A 21,389-nucleotide genomic window follows, 5' to 3' on the forward strand; every position below is an offset into this window, starting at 1 on the left:
TGATAAATTGACAGGTGTGAGTAATCTGGATGATTGGCACTCTGTGACCAGAGGCTTCTTGGCCTGCCAGTGTTTGTGGGTTTTTGTTAGTTAACCTATAGTTTATGCTTTCCTCTAGTTTTATTGTTGTATATATTGAATTTGGGTTACCACTTTGAACCAACGCTAATCTGCGTGGATTGGCCAACTATGGCACTCATGACTGAGCTATCCCTGGAGCTAAGGTAAAGTTGCTGTCTCCTGGGTATTTGCATTCAACACTTGGTCGCATAGGCTTACTTCTCACATTTATGCACACATCAAATCAGGTTACAGACCATGTAGTTAGGCCTAAAACCCCAACATAATGGGCAGTTTTGCGGGCCGATTAAACCTAATCTTATATTCAATTTGCACTTTTTAAACTCAATTGACTGAAATGGCATTTCTCAGATATGCCCTAGTTTAGATTGGACAAGTCTGAAGACTTTCCAGAAGGCTAGTGGCAGGTTCAACTTCAGATGAATGGATAGTGGCCCCTGGGTTGACCTTTGCAATGGAGGGAAATGGATTACCTCTGGACATTCAATGATCAAAGAGCACCACCAAGGACGGACAGAAAGGGGGTTATCGACAGGAGCAACCCACTGAATGAGTTTGATTAAATACATTTTCCATTACCGTTTCTGTATGTACAAAGTAAATGCAGCTGAGATCATTTGTTTGCTTGAGGCAAGGCTTTCATCTGACTCTTTAGGGAAGGCCCATTCCTCCTTCCCTACAAATACTGAGGTTTTTGGCATCTGAAACCTTCATCGTGAAAGAGGAGATTTGTGTGGTGTAAGTGAACTGACTGCATGCAGATTAGTCCAGTCTGCACTGCTATATGTGAACTGAAAGACAATTATATCAAGTTCCCTGCAGCCCACGCCAACTACAAGGTAGAGTTGTATGAATATGGGAACTTGCCTGGAGTTATTGGCTGTATAGATGGATGTCATATTCCCATTAAGTATCCCTCTACTACAGCATATGCTGAGGAGTACAGGAATTGTAAAAACTGGTTCTCAAATGTGCAAAGTGCGTGTACACTCCCAATTTGCAGTTTTCCAACATTGTTGCACCCTGGAAAGGTACAATTCATGACTCAAGAATTTTCAAAAACTCCTCTTTGTATGCTCAACTTGAAGGAGGACAACATAGTGAAATCATACATGGTGACAGTGGGTATGCATAGACCAACTTCTTGTTCACCCCCTCTGTTCATGCAATAAGACCTGAGCAACATTGGTACAACCAAGCTCATATCCACACCAGAGGTGTTGTGGAGCTCATGTTTGGTGTGTTGAAGCCGTTTCCAGTGTCTCAAACACATTGCACTTTTAACCAAGAACATTCTGCATTGTCATAATTGCAACAGCAGTGCTTCACAATTTAAGATGAGGAGGACCCAAATGTTCCCATGGTTGAGGTAGACAATGACAGAAATGGAATAGACTGCAGTGATGTGGCACTTCTCACAGCAAAGATAGCTCAAGCTATTTTAGCAAACAATAGCCATGGATTGGTTATAACCTGAGGGTTGGGGCCTGTAGAAATGTATTAACTCCAGAGATACTGGATATAATGTCAAGATGCTTGTCTCCTCCCTAACAATGTGACTTGTTGTCCCCATAGCGGAACAGCGGCTGTAAACCTCTCCAACCACTCTCAAATTCATAAAACCTATGGATGCAAGGACTGACCATGCATCCATGATATAAAAATTATAGTTTTCAAGATGCACTATGCAGAAATCGCTCCGCCATTTCCTGGTTGCTAAAAAGTCTAAAAGTTAGCCTAATTTCAGTTTGTGACAAGACAAGAAGTCATTGTGTATAGCAGGGTTCCCCAACTGGCGGCCCATGGGCCGAATTTGGCCTGCGGTGGTTTTATGTGCCCCCCCCCAAGTTTTTTGAGCCCCAAAAAATAATGTTTTTCTTTTTGAATTTTCATTGTTGGACATAAGACTGTAATAACACCAGGAAATTAGTTCCAAGTGATATTAATTTAAGAAATCTGTTACAAGTGTTTCTACGCATAATAGAGACGTGATCGTATACAAACGTAAGCTAGCTTTGAAATGATTGTTTTAGTCAAACATCTGTTTTGGGCTTCTTGCGGTCAATTTGCAGTCTACAAGTTATTTGTAATTATGTTCCGGGCCCCCGGCTGAATCTTGTTGATGATCACTGATGTAGAGAATCATTATACCATCTAAGCCACTGTGAAATATATTTTCCATATCCCAAAATATTGTATTTTCAACTGTTTGAAGCTGGTGAACAAAATGAAAGTAAGAGAGACTGGAAAGCATAAAAATAACGCACATACAACAGGTCTACTGCTTCTTAGACTTGCTTTCAATGAGAATGAAAGATTTGTAACTCACATTTCTATGTGAATTTTGTCTGGTCGCCCAAAAAGTAACATATTGTAGCTTTAACTATGTTTTGAGGCTATCAATAGTGTTTGTTTACATTTTTTTACACACATTGGAGTAAAACAAGCTTTTATGTTTGTAAAACACGTCTGTAAAACAAAATCAATTCAGCTTTTCCTGTTATACTGTATGTAGCGAGTCACTAATCATGGGATGAAATTTGCTATGTGGTTATGCACATAGGTCGAACTGCGCAGTGAGAATCATATCGTCCTGTCTGTAAAACAGGTCATCAATGACAGGGAAGTATAATACTTTTGACACAGTCTGCGCTGCGCCTGCGCCCTGTTCAGGTTGACCCTCGGGTGAAACCATAAAAATAAAAATAAAGTTCCTAGGAAGTCATATGACTGATCTTTTCCAACATGGCTCGAGCACTGTTGTTGTTTGTGTTTATGTTGTCTGGTGTCTTTGCTGGACGCTACTTTAACGAGAAACAGCCATGCTATCGACCCAAGCTGACCAAGCACAATGGAGTCAGGTAACTTTAGCTGTCTTCTATCAGCTAATTTGATATGTTTGCTGTCTAAGTGCTTGCTCTCCAGCTAAAAATAGTAGCTAGAGTTGTTGCAACATGGTTCTAGTGATTTTGTTTCCAGTTGTATCAGGGTGTTTTCACACAGTCCTCTTTAAAATAACAGATCTCAGTCATTTTTAAAATGAAATCTGGGGTAAAAAGAAAAGAGCAAAATTACTCCGTTATCTTTGTATTCACGCTGCCCTTGCCTTTGAATGAGGACTCAACTATTTTGCCAGTTCAATTCAAATATTTAGTGGTGCGAGTCATCTTTACATTCACATCGCTGTTTAGAAAGGAACCAAGATATTTTCCAACATTCACTCAATGCACTCTGGGTTTTTGCGAAGTGCAGGACAAGATGTACCTTGAGATACCTGCTTACATTTTGGAAGCTAATCGATTGCATTTAATTAAGAGATGAGACCTAAAGGAACACATTTTTTTCCCACTTGCACTGACTTTAGTGATGAATACTTTGAGGGAAAATGTACTTGATACGATTGTGATGGCTTGTTTCACGGAGCGATCTTAAGATGAACTCAGAAATTGTAAGTCGCTCTTGAAAAGAGCGTCTGCTAAATAACGTATGAATGTTATGAGATACTATTAACATGTGAATATGATTGGTAACAGAATAAATAACAGAAAATAACTCGGTTAAATCATGCTGTAATTGAAGTGTACACCCGATGTAGGTTACTGCTCCTCTTAAGAGCTGTAATTGATTTTGTACACTATGTTGTGGTACTCCCTAAATATGTTGTCTCCTCACACTAATCAAACCCCACAATCGAATAAACAGCTTATGAAGCTCTCTTTGCAATATGTGATCTATAGGCTTTTCTCTGCATTATTGACAATCGCAAATGAATATGCAAAAACAGCACACGTTTGTTGCGTGAACCTTTACATCATCTCCCCTTTGTGGCACCAATGTGAGGAGTTATGGCAGAAACGTTGCTGTAGCAGTCTTGTGCGGGAATAATGATAAGCGAACCTGGGGGACTTTGTATTCGCATTGCCGTAAGTGAACCGAACTCGGACCATCTCTCGAGTTAGTTTCGGGGGCTCTTTTGATGGGTTCCCTTGGAGTGTTCACACTGCACAAAAAAATCAGCGAACCGGGTTCCGAGTAAACAAAAGTTGTGTGAAAGAGACCGAGTGGGGCGGCAGGTAGTCTAGTGGTTAGACTGAACCGAAACCCTGAGCTGACAAGGTAAAAAAAAAAACTGTCGTTCTGCCACTGAACAAGGCAGTTAACCCACTGTTCCTAGGCTCATTGTAAATACGAATTTGTTCTTAACTGACTTGCCTAGTTAAATAAAGTGTGAAAATACCCTCTGTCTAAAGATGGTCATTTATTTTGTACATGCGCAACACTGCATAATTAGTCATTTTTGTGGTGTGTGTGTGTATATACTCTGACAGCATACAATCACAGTCATCTCTCTGATATGGGAAGTACGGTGGCCAGCCAGCGCATGTCAGATGACTGAGTGCCAAAAGCTTGTTTCAGCATGGGTAGCGCCATTGAGGACTTTAACCATTTTTTAAGTAGTCAACTGGGATTTCCTGTGGGTTAATGAAGGATCACATTATTCCATATGGGTCATCAGGAGGGATCAGCCAATTAATTATTTGTAAGCAAACAGTGCATATTGCCCAACAGATCCACAGATGGAATCTCTATTTCACACCAGACTGCCCTTTCCCACCTGGACAAAAGGAACACCTAAGTGAGAATGCTATTCATTGACTACAGCTCAGCATTCAGCACCATAGTACCCTCAAAGCTCATCACTAAAGTAAGGACCCTGGTACTAAACACCTCCCTCTGCAACTGGATCCTGGACTTCCTGACAGGCCACCCCCAGGTGGTAAGGGTAGGTAACAACACATCTGCCATGCTGATCCTCAACACAGGGGCCCCCCAGGGGTGTGTGCTCAGTCCCCTCCTGTACTCCCTATTCACTCGTGACTGCATGGCCAGGCACGACTCCAATACCATTAAGTTTGCCGACGACACAACTGTGGTAGGCCTGATCACCGACAACGATTGGACTGCCTATAGGGAGAAGGTCAGAAACCTGGCCGTGTGGTGCCAGCATAACAACCTCTCCCTCAATATGATCAAGACAAAGGAGATGATTGTGAACTACAGGAGGAGGACCGAGCACGCCCCCATTCTCATCGACGGGGCTGCAGTGGAGAAGGTTGAGAGCTTCAAGTTCCTTGGTGTCCTCATCACCAACAAACTATCATGGTCCGAACACACCAAGACAGTTGTGAAGAGGGCATGACAAAGCCTATTCCCCATCAGGAGATTTGACATGGGTCCTGAGATCCTCAAAAGGTTCTACAGCTGCACCATCGAGAGTATCTAGACTGGTTGCATCACTGCCTGGTATTGCAACTGCTCGGCCTCCGACCGCAAGGCACTACAGAGGGTAGTGCGAATGGCCCAGTACATCACTGGGGACAAGCTTCCTGCCATCCAGGACCTCTATACCAGGCGGTGTCAGAGGAAGGCCCTAAAAATTGCCAAAGACACCAGCCACCCTAGTCATAGACTGTTCTCTCTGCTAATGCACAGGCAAGCAGTACCGGAGCACCGTCTAGGTTCAAAAAGCTTCTTAACAGCTTCTATCCCCCCCCAAACCATAAGAGTCCTGAACAGCTAATCAAATGGCTACCTAGACTATTCATTTTACTAATTTTTCTTATCTGCATTGTTTAAGTGCTTATAAGTAAGCATTTCACTGTTGTTTTTGGTGCATGTGACAAATACAATTTGATTTTGATCACCAACCTTGGCATTTACACCTGTTAACCAATGGGACAGGGTTCTGGTCTAGCATGGGTTCTGGTCTTTGCACAAAACATCCATTAAATTACATAAGTAATTGTCGCTGAGACCTATCACTCACTGCTGAAGATATTAACATAAGATATTAACCTTTTATATTCATCCAATGTTTATGGATGAAGTGATGACGTCTTTGCTTCTCGGGCTGGTCCCTGTGCGCACTGAGTGCTAGTGCGCATGTGATGTTGCTCCTTATAAACCAGATCTAGAAGGTCCATGTATGCGAAAGTGAGTAGATTTCCCTTGAAAACAACGGACACGTTAGACACTCCATTTCTTATTATAACTCAGTGGTTCAAACATAATACAGGTGGCAGTATGCAACCTTTATTTTCCAACTCATAGAAGAAAATGTACTACTTCAAAATGGAGATGGCCTCAAAGGCGCTGCCCCGCGCCCACATATGCCATAATGGGACAGATATGCGATATCTGCGATGTCTAAATCTATGGCACTTGTCTCTAGTGGTTTCAACTGTCTAGTGTTGATTTGTGTTCTTGATTGGTTCAGGTGTGAATTGCCTGCATATTCTGCACTCGATATCATTGGTCATTAACTGAGTATGAGTTTATTGCATGTAATTCTTTCATATGTTTTAATAATGGTTCAAATGTTGCCAAGTTCCTGCAGGTTTCAGAATTGTCCCATAATGAAAATTAGCTGATTGGTAGGCTCCTACATAACTTTCTTCTTTAAACAATATTCAAGTGCAGAATTTTTACCCCCTGTGATTTTGACTCAAGTGTTAATCAGTTTATTACAGAAAAGGCATATCATGGCTATCCAAAGTTTGAAATCAATGAAGCAATCAAAGCCGAGGGTGGAAACAAGGTAGCAAAGTTCTGACATGTCTGTGAGTGGAAGGAGATGACTGGGTCTCCAGTAGCATGGGCAGAAATTGTTTGGGACCTGACTTTTAAAGCTTTTCATCCCATTTTGCTGTTGGGCGATCAAAATTCTGCCCTCTCCAAATATATAATTTGACAACTGCATGTCTCCAGAAACATGCATGGCCCTTTCAACAGTAGTAGCTATTTGGCTTCTGAGTTTTGAAAGTATGATTGTGCTGTGGATGCTTTTGAGTGCTTGACCTTTGAATGGAGAGGCAGATATGCCAAGTTCGATCATGGGTGTATTCATTACACCTATTCTTTTTTTGTTTTGTTTTTTGATGCTAAACGTTTCTTAAAACGAAAGCAAACTGCACGAAACTGGGAGGGATATACCTGAATTTGTCCAATTGAAACTTGTTTTACTTGCAACACATTTTGCAACTGTTTGGACTAATGATTACACCCCTGGTCAGGTTTTGAATTGTCCCGTCATGGTATGGGACTGTGCGCACTGCATTTTTGTTATCCGTCATGCTTGCTGAGACTGTTTTTAGCTGCTCTACATTAGAATTCTGTCTAGAGAACCTTGTGCCCTGATGTCATGTCTTTCATCAGGACGTTGCCTAGACCCCACAAGTTCCTGAAACTCAATGAGCTCCCCAAGACGTGGGACTGGAGGAACATCAACGGCACCAACTACGTCAGCACCACTCGCAATCAGCACATCCCCCAATACTGTGGCTCCTGCTGGGCACACGGCAGCACCAGCGCCATGGCAGGTAGCTTAACCTCAAGTTCACCTTTCCGCAGTCGTCCGACCTAGTCGTCCGACCTGTACAGCTCATAGAAATGAACAAACCATATCCAATTTATTTGGTCGTTTTACAGACTCTCTTGCATCAGGAGGGAGACCGTACAAAGGGACAAATGGATGATCAGATTGTGAAATTCTATTATTTGGCCACAGACGTCTCAAACCTCTGATTCACTATAAGTACAGTATTGCACATCTTGGTAATTCATCATCAAGATGGTCATAAAGATGATTTGTACCAAATTAAAGTCACTTGGAAACAATTTTATAACAAAGGTGGAGTAAACATTGTAATAATTGTTCAAACATGCATGTCTGTTAGGCATTTAACACATGACCCACTCCATTGACTCACATTCAGGATGGTATGACAGGGAAGTGGTGAGGCAGTGAAGCGGTGTGGCAATGCCAACCTCTGAATGTGCTGACGTGCAGTTAAAGCTTCATGGTTTCCTGTAATTCAGGTTATGCTGTAAATCTTGTTCCTGTAAAGCATGTTTGTTGTAGAATGCAAAGTACAGTTCCTCCTTTGCTCATACAAGTAGTCCTTTGTCCTTTTATCATAACAATACCATGACTTCAGAGTTCTAGAGTAGTCCTTACTAAGTTTGACTTGTGAACATCTAAGAGCAGATTCTGTCACCTGTACTAAATTAATGGACTGGTTGTTGGTGGTTTGCTCTCCTTTGTCAGATCGCATCAACATCAAGCGAAAGGGAGCCTGGCCCTCTGCTTATCTGTCAGTCCAGAATGTGGTGGACTGTGGTGAAGCCGGCTCCTGTCATGGAGGGGATCACTCTGGGGTGTGGGAGTACGCCAACAAACACGGCATCCCTGACGAGACCTGCAACAACTACCAGGCCAAGGACCAGAGTAAGGCCTCAAGAACTCCTAGCTGAACATAATTCTTTATTGGTTGTACATTACATTTTTTCCCATGGTTTGATCACAATAATTTCTGTCACATCAAATTAAGATTCTGTTAATTTACAATTTCTCAGGCTTAAAATGTTCTCCATATTGTGTCTTGCAGAGTGCAAACCATTCAATCAGTGTGGAACCTGCACAACGTTCGGGGTCTGTAACATCATCCAGAACTATACCCTGTGGAAGGTCGGAGACTTCGGTGCCATCAGTGGGAGGGAGAAGATGATGGCTGAGATCTACGCTGGAGGACCTATCAGGTTAGGAACTGGACCTGGTCAACATAGGCTGTGTCTCAAATGCAGGGGTGCAACTTTCACGTTCTGAAATTGCAATTTTGTCCCCTCCCCAGTTTTATCAATGCACTGTGATACAAAAATCGGCATGTGTGCTTTAGGACCATACGGATGCCTCAGAGTGGTCGGGTAGGCTGTTTGGATGTTTCAGCCGTCTGGATTTTAGGGCTGCTCTCCATGTGTGCAGACAGGCAGTGTGAAGAGAAAGCTTCTGACCAGCACAGTGGTGCTGTCTCTTTGTTGTGCTTTTTCTCAGTTGTCAGAGCAGAAACTGGCAGCTCTTTATTTGACTGATGTAGCTGTCAAGGTAACTGCTGTTTGACTTAATAGAAAAAAGTATTTATTCCCAGTTCTGAGCTAGTAGTGTAACTGAAATGTAACGTCAGCTAATGTTTCATCTCGACTGAAATTCTGTTTGAAGAGAAACGAAGTAGCTAGCTAGTAGACCACAACCAGTTCAACTCTAGCTATCTATAAGATAGCAGAATCTAACAGCTGCTGTGTGTATGGAAATGTCCCTTGTGTCCCGTTTCAAGAGGTAAATTAACTTGGCTAATTTTTGTCAGTTGACGCACCATTAGAGCTAGCCAACGTAAGCTAGTTCACTCACTTGATGTATTATTTTTTAAAGTAGACTTTAATAAAATCATGAAACCAGCTGATATACTGGCGTTTTTTTTTTTACAGCGCAATGTGTTTTTATTAGTCAGTATAGCAATGTAATGTTATTGATTTGTCAGATCCCATACTTTTTACACTGATACAGTATAAACAGCTATGCAGACTAAACTGTCATGGTACACAACACAATATTTTTATTTTATTTAACTAGGCAAGTCAGTTAAGAACAAATTCTTATTTTCAATGATGGCCTAGGAACAGTGGGTTAACTGCCTGTTCAGGGGCAGAACGACAGATTTGTACCTTGTCAGCTCTGGGGTTTGAACTTGCAACCTTCCGGTTACTAGTCCAACGCTCTAACCACTAGGCTACCTGCCCCAGGATTGGCTATGTATGGCCAATGTGATTTATAGAATATTTATCAGGATATTTTCTACTTGCAGGCTGCAATGTTTATGCTTTATGTAGGTTATTAAATAGCTAGCAATGGCAATAAGTTACTTTTAGATTTGTATATTTCTCATTTAGATTGAATGTAGATTAACCATAGACAAGGATTTTGTGATGTAAAGATTATGAATGAAAATGTGCATATGAAAATCATGATTGGTAGAAATGGTCAAATTGGCACTCCAAATGGAAAAGGTTGCTGACCGCTGGTGTAGCTCATTACTTGCAACTTCAGGCCAGCAGCGGGAGGAGGGGGTTCGGGAACAGGTCTTTTTTTTTTCTGGTTAGGCTCTCATTTATTTAACAGCGTGTTTCAAACATATAGGATGTGTCTCTATATAGGCCAATGGAAAAATATAAACTTTACAGAAAAGACTACTCTTAGTGGGCCAAGATTTTATTTTTGTCAGGGACTGCTCAAGTAGAAATCCACCCCCACTTCTATAACCAAAGTTACACTATGTAGGGAATGGGGTGCCACATAAATTCGTAACCATGGGCACCCTCATGGATATCATCCTGACCAACTTGTCCTCTAAATACACCTCTGCTGTCTTCAACCAGGATCTCAGCGATCACTGCCTCATTGCCTGCGTCCGTAATGGGTCTACAGTCAAACGACCACCCCTCATCACTGTCAAACGCTCCCTAAAACACACCAGACTTGACTGCCCTTGACCAGCACAAAACATCCTGTGGCGTACTGCACTAGCATTGAATAGCCCCTGCGATATGCAACTTTTCAGCTAGGAAAGCTAAGGCTAGCTTTTTCAACCAGGAATCCTGCAACACTAATTCCAAAAAGTTTTGGGACACTGTAAACTCCATGGAGAATAAGAGCACCTCCTCCCAGCTGCCCACTGCACTGAGGCTAGGAAACACTGTCACCACCGATAAATCTACACTAGATAATTTCAATACGCATTTTTCTACGGCTGGCCATGCATTCCACCTGGCTACCCCTACCCCGGCCAACAGCTCTGCAGCTCTGCAGCTCTGCACCCCCCCAACCCCCCCCCCCCCCTTCTCGAAAATCTCTCCTCTTTCTAAAATTATCCACCGCAAATGTTGCAACCCCTATTACTAGCCTGTTCAACATCTGTTTCGTATTGTCTGAGATCCCCAAAGATTGGAAAGCTGCCGCGGTCATCCCCCTTATCAAAGGGGGAGACTCTCTAGACCCAAACTGTTACAGACCTATATCCATCCTGCCCTTCCTTTCTAAAGTCTTTGAAAGCCAAGTTAACAAACAGATCACCGACCATTTCGAATCCCACCGTACCTTCTCCACTATGCAATCTGGTTTCTGAGCTGGTCATGGGTGCACCTCAGCCATGCTCAAGGTCCTAAACCATATCATAACCGCCATCGATAAGAGACAATACTGTGCAGCGTATTCATCGACATGGTGAAGACTTTCGACCTTGGTTTCACAAATGACTGCCTCGCCTTGTTCAACAACTACTAATGAGTTCAGTGTGTCAAATCGGAGGGCCTGTTGTCCGGACTTCTGACAGTCTCTATGGGGGTGCCACAGGGTTCAATTCTCGGGCTGACTCTCTTCTCTGTATACATCAATGATGTCGCTCTTGCTGCTGGTGATTCTCTGAGCCACCTCGATACAGATGACACCATTCTGTATACTTCTGGCCCTTCTTTGGACACTGTGTTAACTAACCTCCAGACGCTTCAATGCCATACAACTCTCCTTATGTGGCCTCCAACTGCTCTTAAATGCAAGCAAAACTAAATGCACGCTCTTCAACCAATCTCTCTGCCCGCCCGTCCATTATCACTACTCTGGATGGTTCTGACTTAGAATATGGGGACAACTACAAACCTATGTGTCTGGCTAGACTGTAAATTCTCCTTCCAGACTCACATTAAGCATCTCTAATCCAAAATGAAATCTAGAATCTGCTTCCTATTTCGCAACAAAGCCTTCTTCACACATGTTACCAAACATACCCACATAAGACTGACTATCCTACTGGTCCTTGACTTTGGCTATGTCATTTACAAAATAGCCTCCAACACTCAGCAAATTGGATACAGTCTATCACAGTGCCTTCTGTTTTGTTGCCAAAGCCTCTTATACTACCCACCACTGCGACCTGTATGCTCTCGTTGGCTGGCCCTCGCTACATATTCGTTGCCAAACCCACTGGCTCCGGGTCCTCTAAGTCTTTGCTAGGTAAAGCCCCACCTTCTCAGCTCACTGGTCACCATAGCAACTCCATAGCAACTCCCACCCATAGCACTGTTGCCAATGACTGGAACGAATTGCAAGAATCACTGAGGGAGGCATATCTCCCTCTCTAACTTTAAGCAGCAGCTGTCAGAGCAGCTTACCGATCACTGTACCTGTACACAGCCCATCTGTAAATGGCACACCCAACTACCTCATCCCCATATTATTTGTTTTGCTCTTTTGCACCCCAGTATCTCTACTTGCACATCTATCACTCCAGTGTTAATGCTAAATTGTAATTATTTTGCCTCATGGCCCATTTATTCCCTTTACCTCCCTAATCTTACTACATTTGCACACACTGTACGTAGATTTTTCTTTTGTTATTGACTGTACGTTTGTTTGTAACTCTTGTTTTTGTCGCACTGCTTTGCTTTATCTTGGCCAGGTCGCAGTTGTAAATGAGAACTTGTTCTCAACTGGCCTACCTGGTTAAATAAAGGTGAAATTTGTAACTGGACTGGGTTAACATGGTGACTGCTTATCTTCTCATGAGCTCCCACCTAACAGTGACTGTGTATGGATTCGCACAAGATGTAAAGCCAAGTCACAATCAAATAGGCACATATCTGATATGTAACAAAGGGGTTTTATTTGTACTATTTCTACCTTGTAGACATCAAAACTATGAAATAACACACTTGTTGGCTGCTTTTCCTTCACTCGGCGGTCCAACTCATCTCAATTGGGTTGAGGTTGGGTGATTGTGGAGGCCAGGTTATCTGATGCAGTATTCCATCACTCTCATTGGTCATATAGCCCTTACACAGCCTGGAGGTGTGTTGGGTCATTGTCCTGTTGAAAAATAAATTGTAGTCCAACTAAGCGCAAACGAGATGGGATGGCGTATCGCTACAGAATGCTGTGGTAACCATGCTGGTTAAGTGTGCCTTGAATTCTAAATAAATCACTGACACTGTCACCAGCAAAGCACCATCACACCACCTCCATGCTTCCCGGTGGGAACCACACATGCGGAGATCATCTGGTTACGCAGTCTTACAAAGGCATGTCGGTTGGAACCAAAAAATCTCAAATTTGGACTCAGACCAAAGGATTGATTTCCACCAGTCTAATGTCCTTTGCTCATGTTTCTTGGCCCAAGCCAGTGTCTTCTTCTCATTGGTGTCCTTTTTAGTAGTGGTTTCTTTGCAGCAATTTGACCATGAAGGCCTGATTGACGCATTCTCCTCTGAACTGTTGATGTGTCTTACTTGAGTGCTGTGAAGCATTTATTTGGGCTGCAATTTCTGAGGGTGGTAACTCTCTAATGAACTTATCCTCTGCAGTAGAGGCAACTCTGGGTCTTCCTTTCCTGTGGCGGTCCTCATGAGAGCCAGTTTCTTCATAGCGTTTAATCGTTTTTGCGACTGCACTTGAAGAAGAAACTCGAAGTTCATAATCTTTCCGTTTTTGATTTGTTAAAAAAGTTTGAAACATCCAATAAATGTCATTCCACTTCATGATTGTGTCCCACTTGTTGTTGATTCTTTACAAAAAAATACAGTTTTATATCTTTGTTTGAAGCCTGAAATGTGGCAAAAGGTCGCAAAGTTCAAGGGGGGCGAATACTTTCGCAAGGCACTGTATATTTTCTATTTTTGAAGAATCTATTTTGATTAACACTTTTGGTTACTACATGGTGCCATTTCATAGTTTTGATGTCTTCACTATTATTCTACAATGTAGAAAATAGTAAAGAAAAAAGGAAAGAGAACCATGGAATGAATAACTTTTTAGATGTTTCCAAACCTTCGACTGATTCTGTACTTCGAGTCAGCTGAACTCGTGGATACCGTTTTTGTCTCTGTGTGCAGTTTGAAGGAAGTTACTAACTAGTATTACCCATAGACTTCCAATCTGTTAGTCCATTCTGTTTCCTTTCACGTCCTTGCAAAAACATAAACAAAAAAATGCTGACTAATTAGTTTCGCTTTAACTAAAGTTTTTGTTTTCTGTCCTTGGTAGCTGTGGAATCATGGCCACTGACAAGTTGGACGCCTACACTGGAGGCATGTACTCTGAGTACATTGAGGAGCCCTTCATCAATCACATTGTATCTGTTGCCGGCTGGGGCATGGATGAGGATGGTGTGGAATTCTGGATCGTCCGCAACTCATGGGGAGAGCCATGGGTAAAATTTGTACATTTTAGTCATTTAGCAGACGCTGTAATCTAGAGGGATTTATTTTTATTTTTATAAATATATATTTTATTTATTTTATATACAGTTGGTTCATTTATTTTAAGGTAGCTAGGTGAGACGACCACAGATCAAGTAGCTATCCACAAAGTCAGTCGTAAGACAAGTGAGTGTTGGTGAAATTGGAGAATTTAAAACCTCATGCTCTACTGTAGATTTACCAATCCCAGCCTTTAGCCGTTCCTATAGTTTATTAACTTGACTATTACATAAACTTCACTTTATATTGTTCATGTATGTTCTAGCATCTTTATCTAGCTGAAACGCCAGATTGAGTAAATGTGTTTTCTTGCCAGGGTGAGAAGGGCTGGCTGAGGATCGTGACCAGCGCCTACAAGGGAGGAAGTGGCAGTCAGTACAACCTGGCATTGGAGGAAGACTGCATGTATGGAGATCCCATCGTGCCCAAGCCCTACATGTAGACAACAGGCAGTGGGACCAACCAATGTTTCTTCTAAAGACCTGGGGCCTCCATCAACCGTTGCGTAAATTTCACACAAAATATCTGTCCGCATCAAAATATTGAGATTTTATGAATCGGACCTGTCGTAAAACTGCACGCGTGAACAAGCGTTAAAACTCTGCCTGGAAAATGCCCTCATTCACCTTTTTATTGTGACAATAATGCCCTTAATTTGCTGTATAAATTGGAACTATTGGAATTAGGCCACAGTTTCTAAAAGAAAGCACAAATATGATCAAATGTTTTGAGGTGTTGACAGAATCTTAATATTTTGCAGAGGACAGTTTCTGAAAGGGAAAAAAAGTGGCACATTTGTGTGGACTTGTCAGTAGAACGTTTGAATTCAATGTTTTGCATAGACTTTCCCCCCCAACCTAAATATGCTGAACTTCCTGTGAAATCTGAAACGTTGTCTAGTCTACTCTCAAACATTTTAATTTATGGTAAGCTACTGACAGTTCCACAGTCTTTTACATTTAAGTATATCTTATAAACTGCGCTGCCTATGAAATTGCATGTGCTATATATTTACTAGGCCCATTTTAAATGAGATGGTAATTTGTTGTATGGCTAGCATCCAGAAAAGGTGAGGAATTTATTCTGAAAAGGTTATGAAAATAATTTTAAGATCCCAAAAAACGAAATGTGTACCTATACATTTTTGCTCTTCTAACAGCAAATGGTTGCATTTAAAAAAAATAAGCATGTCATCCACCATTTGCACAAAATACCAACTTGCCTGCTTGGAATACCAGACTTCAACCACTACAAAATGTGTGTTTGCATGGAGGTAAGCACATTTTCAGTTTTTATGAATGCCAACTTTTACATCTAGGCAGCATTTATAAACGAGGCCCCTGAAGCTGTTAATAGGCAGCATTGTCATAGAAAACTATAGATATACAATCTCAGGCTACTTCCACATTGTAACAATGTACCATGGTGAAATCAGGAAGAGGGAAGTTATTTAAAAAAATGTTGCCTTGATGTGCTTTCGGATCTTTTTCTTATACAAAATGTTACTGAACAAGTCATGTACTTTCTTTTGAACAAGTACAAAGGCTGATATTAGGTGCACAATTTAGCTTAAGCTCAAAAGGCTAGGAAGAATTAATTGTGGCTGTAAATGTTGAAGCTTTGATCAATTCTGATGCCACTTGTCTTTTGTTGTATGCAAATTTAACTGAATGATTTCAGTATTCTGAAAGCAAGGCCAGGGTTCAAACAAATGCACTGACATCTCACTGCACTTAGCTTAAAGGTAATTTATGCTTGTCTTCATGACGGTTTCCACAGTTAATTTGTTTGAATCCAGGCCTGTTACAGAAACTTGTTTTAATAGTTGATACATTTTCTGAACCACCTCAATAAATGCTGCAGAATGGTGGAAGTCGCTACGTCTGGAACTAATAAAACCAAGATGTGTCATGATTCTTGTCAAATTGAAAAAGGCAACCATGAAAAAGGCCAAACCTTTTGAGCAGTCAGTCATACATACATATTAACAGACCTAAACTTTAACTCACACTAATGGAAACTACAGTGAAATGAATGGAGCTGCACAAGTTCTCCACATACCCCCAGACAAGCAATAATACACAACATCCTAATTCTGAGTCATGTGTTTACACCACATTTGAAAATAAAAAGTTGCAGATGAAAGTCTACACCCAAGTGGTCAGCCTCAATCGGCAATGTTCCAGTCCTCATTCAGCAGAACACATCCAGGGATTGGCTCATAACCAAAAGATCCTGGTCTTCCCGCTACATCCTCAGTCAAGTTAAACCGAACCAGTGTCATTCTCAGTTCATTATGATGAAGTTGGATTTGCAGTGGGCTGAAACGGAGCAAAATTATAATTATATTTTAAGATTCTATAACTGAGCAAAAGGAAAATATTAAACCATGTAGACACTTTTGGGCCATGAAAAAGATGGTATAAGAGATTGACCTATGAACTCCGCAACAGGGTCATGTTCTCCTTCAGTCCGAATGGTTCCAGCGATGCTGTCGTTCTCCAGGATGGGCAGGAACAGCTGGACAAAGTCCGAAGTGTACGGTGGGGCAATCAAATCCTACACCTGATAAGGCAAACACTATCAATATTTTACTACTATCCAACCAATTCAGTTGAGATTGTGACAGTTGAGAGCATAACTTTATTAGACTGCCTTTTCCACAAAGCTGCTCACTCAATGTTCAAACTTATTGTAACACTGGATTTTACAGATAATACAACCATCCTTTCACAAAACGCAGGAATCAATTTAAATAAATTAAATGCATTTCCTTCAATCATATGTAATGCTGCCAAGATGGAGGACATGCATCAACAGCCTATGCTGCTTATAGGAGCCAAAAGCTTGTCAAGTAAGTCAATACTGGCAAAATGGTGTAGACTTCTGTACTTCCTGGCCGATCCTGCACATGGCCGACCCTCCCAGCTCCTCCTGAGACATGATGGCCTGGGCAAACAGGTAAGTGTGCTCACCGTGACACACCATCTTCTGTGGAACACAGAAAAGGAGAAGAAAACAGTTCAGCTCCAAACCAACCACACAAACAGTGTTGTGGTCCCAATGTCCTGCAATTACATATGTCCTGCAATTACATATTGGTTAGTGAAATAATGATTGAAGTACCACTTTCAAATGATTCAAAATCTTGAATACATCACATTTACAAAATCATCAAACCAAGGATTTGTATTGAGTGAGAATGACAAATATGCCTAGATCTTATTCTTGGGAACACCAGGCGTCTCAGAGTAGGAGTGCTGATCTCTAGAATCAGTATTGCCTTTTAGATCCTAATGAATATAATTATATGGACAGAGGGGGACCTGATTAGAGGCTCACAGCTAACTCTGGCAGGTTCTTCTCCAGGTTGTCCTCTCCTCCATCCAGCAGTGTGGCCAGAGAAGTTCTCAGGACCCTGACGAACACCTCCAGCTGCTGGCACGCCGTGGACACACTGGTGATCTCCCCTGGTAGCCCGCGTCTGAGATGAGCTGAAGACACACACACACACACAAAAAAATCTGCAAGGAGAGGAGGAACATGACACCGTTTGACCCATAACGACGTTAGTTATTAACCTCTCTACGCACAGAACCGGGTAGTGGGATGAAATTCGACAACATACGGTGATCACTACATAAATAGTCATATTAAACATTAATGAAAATACAAGTGTCTCACATGTTTCGAAAGCCTAGAATCTTGCTAATCCAAATGCGTTGTCAGATTTAAAAAAGGATTTGCTGCGAAAGAATACGATGTGATTATCTGAGGATAGAGTCCCATAAAAAACAACTATTTCAACCAGCACAGGCGTAACAAAATCACAAACTGCAATAAAATAAATTGCTTACCTTTGATGATCTTCCTCTGTTTGCAATCCCAATGTTCATTGTTACACAATGAATGGTCTTTTGTGTGATTAATCCATTTGTATAGCCTAACACGAAACATTTTGTGAACCGCTGGTGTCGTGAATTCCGTCTCATTCCATTTTTGACGACACATTCGAGGTAAATGCACACAAAACGTGACATTTTCAGTCATGTTTGGTTTCATTGCAATCAACTGGTTTGTTTGTAACACAACCAAACCTGATGGGTCATTTCGTGGGACGTATTGACTGAAAGAAACCGATTTGAAGACAACAAGTAATGACATCATTTTGCACCAATGATATGACCTCTGTTTCGTTGATTGACTATATTTTAACCCAATGACCACTGATCGTCTTGAAATCTAGCTGGGTAGATAGCCAATGAGCTGAGGTAAACGGCAAAATGTAATGTTTATGTGTTGGAAGACCAACCCATGTAGTAAACTCCGGCGTAAAGAGGTTCATTCGCCATTGACGATTCATACCGGAAGGAGCCACGCATGTTGCGCACAGCATTGTTTTGGTAAAGCGCATATTCAGCTGTTTATATATCAATCAGTATGGCGACTAAGTCAGGGAAAGCTAAATCTAAGTCTAGATGTACAGATGTACACACAATTTTTAGAAGAAATTGATCGAGGATGATTAGTTTAGCGATTCCCAAATGGAGGAATATTTTTTGAACGGAGAGGACATCGTTTTGGACTGGTAAGTTCTTCTCATGCTAATGCCGTTGTTTGAAATTAATAATATAAAATATTATTTGTGAAATGAAATAGCCTATTTGAGGCTGTTGAGGGGAGGGCAGGCCCACAACAATGGCTAAAGTGAAATGGAGACATTAGACACAGCTGGTCTGTTGTAATATAATATTGTATTATCTAAACCAGATCTATTGTGTTATATTCTCCTACATTCAATTCACATTTACACAAACTTCAGAGTGTTTTCTTTCAAATGGTACCAATAATATGCATATCATTGGTTCTGTGGCTGAGCTACAGGCAGTTAGATTTGGGTATGTCTTCAGGCGGAAACTGAAAAAAGTAGGGGGGTAGCTCTAAGAGATTATTAATTAACTGCTGGGTGATCATCAGTACCTTGACAGTGAAGTTGAGCATCAGACAGTCAGGGTTGGCCTCGGCCAGCTTGTAGAAAAGGTCTCTCCAGGTGGTGTGGGCGATCATCTGTTCCAGCCAGGCAGGAGTCTGAACCAACAAGAGGACAGGGTTACTAAACTCAGTAAAAAAAAGAAACCTCCTCTCAATGTCAACTGCGTTTATTTCAGCAAACTTAACGTGTAAATATTTGCATGAACATAAGACATAAACTGAACAAGTTCCACAGACATGTGACTAACATAAATGGAATAATGTGTCCCTGAACAAAGGAGGGGGTCAAAATCAAAATTAACAGTCAGTATCTGGTGTGGCAACCAGCTGCATTAAGTACTGCAGTGCATCTCCTCCTCATGGACTGCACCAGATTTGCCTGTTTTTGCTGTGAGATGTTACCCCACTCTTCCACCAAGGCACCTGCAAATTCCCAGACATTTCTGGGGGGGGATTGGCCCTAGCCCTCACCCTCCGATCCCAGACTTGCTCAATGGGATTCAGATCCGGGCTCTTCGTTGGCCATGGCAGAACACTGACATTCCTGTCTTGCAGGAAATCACACACAGAACGAGCAGTATTGCTGGTGACATTGTCATGCTGGAGGGTCATGTCAGGATGACCTGGTGTAACTCGGGCAGTTGTTGTTGCCATCCTATACCTGTCCCACAGGTGTGATGTTCAGATGTACCCTTTACAATGAAGATCCGTGAAGTTATTTGGGTTTTTACTAATTATCTTTGAAAGACAGGGTCCTGAAAAATTGACGTTTATATACACTGCATACTATAGGGTTTCTACTATACTCTGAGGGAAACACATTACATGCAAGAACAGAGAATTTAAAAAATGTATATGATTAATCAAGTTTTTTTTTCTAGGAGACTAAATAAGAGTGAAAAAAACAGCAAGCAAGCAGGAGTGCACCAGTTTTGAGCTGTCACATTCAGATCACAGTAAAGCATTGGTGGTTTGTCTTTCACTGGGGACTGATATCTCACCTCTCCCTCCACGGTAAAGATGGAGTCAGCCTTCTGGGGGTCAAAGTGCTTAATCAGCAGACTCTTCAAGTGATTCTCTACCCGTTCCTGCACCTGAGCTGGATCTACACCTGCAATACACAGTCCGAAAAAACATACATTCCACTATGTGTCTCAAACAGTGTGAGAGGAACAAAAAAATACATTTTCAGTGTATGTGGAGTCCAGGGCTTTGTCCCAAATGGCACACTATTCCCCATGCAGTGCATTACTGGTCAAAAGTAGTACACTGCATAGGGAAAAGGGTGCCATTTGCAGCCCAGTCCATTGTTGTTTACCCATCTGGATGAGCCACTCTGCCAGCAGGTTGACAGTCTGGGCTACAGACAGGAGCTGGATGACGTGTTCAGGGGAGCCACCAGCCTGAAATAACTGTGGAAACAGAGCCTCTGCAGGAAATAGTTTGACTCTTCACACACTAACGTTAATAGGCAGACACACGCAATAGTGTGTTTACGTTTTAAGGGTGTTGAATACAGCAGGCTCCATGATGTAATCTCTGCTGGAGAACTTCTGTAGGCAGTCCTCCTGAACTTTCCCATCATTCTCCCCTTCAACATAGTCGTCCTTCTATATGAAAGTCACATCACTTCAGCCAAGGAAAGAACATCTTAACATTGAATCTATCGCCATATAAATTCGCGATTTGGCTCTGTCAAACAATGAATCAACAGCCTGCAACAATGTAGATACAATATATATTTTTAGCTACATTGCCATTACTAGCGACATTGTACATTCACTAGCTGGCTACATACAGTAGCTAAAGATTGTGTTTACATTGCCATCCGGACCATCCCAGTCTTCAATATTCCTCTCGTAATATTCCTAGTCCATGATGACGAGAGAGTGAGTAGGGTTTATAATGTGAAGCACACGGCGAGTTATAATAAACCAGGCCTAGCTAATACTTTAGAAAACAATACAGTGTGTTTTCAAAACAATTAGATAGCCTTTGCCTAAACTAACTTGCTAGTAAAATAAATCTCAATCAGATATCTGAAGGTCCATAGTTACATGCGCCCATTGCGCCGCCTTGTGGCTTGGCAGAATAAATGCGCGTTTCCTGCTGTAGTGTAGACAGACAAACGAGAAATACAAACAAATATAGATTAATTCCAGTTGATTTGCTCTCGA

At 41.7% G+C, this 21,389-nt stretch overlaps 1 protein-coding gene and 1 pseudogene across 4 annotated transcripts; one reads left to right on the plus strand and one right to left on the minus strand.

Annotated features, from left to right (window-relative positions):
• Nucleotides 1–32: 32 nt before the first annotated feature.
• Nucleotides 33–16,134, plus strand: ctsz (cathepsin Z). 3 transcript variants are annotated; one of them, XM_020483577.2, is made up of 7 exons: nucleotides 2,726–2,942; nucleotides 6,602–6,679; nucleotides 7,297–7,460; nucleotides 8,189–8,368; nucleotides 8,529–8,679; nucleotides 14,006–14,171; nucleotides 14,537–16,122. In XM_020483577.2, exons 1-7 carry the CDS (start codon nucleotides 2,827–2,829, stop codon nucleotides 14,660–14,662), a joined length of 981 nt encoding a protein of 326 aa, XP_020339166.1. In that variant the 5' UTR covers nucleotides 2,726–2,826; the 3' UTR covers nucleotides 14,663–16,122. The 3 variants fall into 3 exon arrangements, with proteins under 3 accessions (XP_031681203.1, XP_020339167.1, XP_020339166.1); XM_031825343.1 differs by lacking the exons at nucleotides 2,726–2,942; nucleotides 6,602–6,679 and adding an exon at nucleotides 33–224; XM_020483578.2 differs by lacking the exon at nucleotides 6,602–6,679 and having other exon boundaries at nucleotides 2,696–2,942; nucleotides 14,537–16,134.
• On the minus strand, nucleotides 15,467–20,984 carry LOC109891585 (negative elongation factor D-like; annotated as a pseudogene). The gene is made up of 9 exons (XR_004209916.1): nucleotides 20,976–20,984; nucleotides 20,710–20,822; nucleotides 20,531–20,661; nucleotides 20,214–20,323; nucleotides 19,201–19,308; nucleotides 17,563–17,714; nucleotides 17,087–17,211; nucleotides 16,656–16,785; nucleotides 15,467–16,541 (listed from the first exon to the last, which is right to left on the minus strand). The product of XR_004209916.1 is annotated as a negative elongation factor D-like (transcript).
• Between the last annotated feature and the right edge of the window lie 405 nt (nucleotides 20,985–21,389).

This window comes from Oncorhynchus kisutch, linkage group LG5, assembly GCF_002021735.2.
Source record: "Oncorhynchus kisutch isolate 150728-3 linkage group LG5, Okis_V2, whole genome shotgun sequence".
Taxonomy (NCBI): domain Eukaryota; kingdom Metazoa; phylum Chordata; class Actinopteri; order Salmoniformes; family Salmonidae; genus Oncorhynchus; species Oncorhynchus kisutch.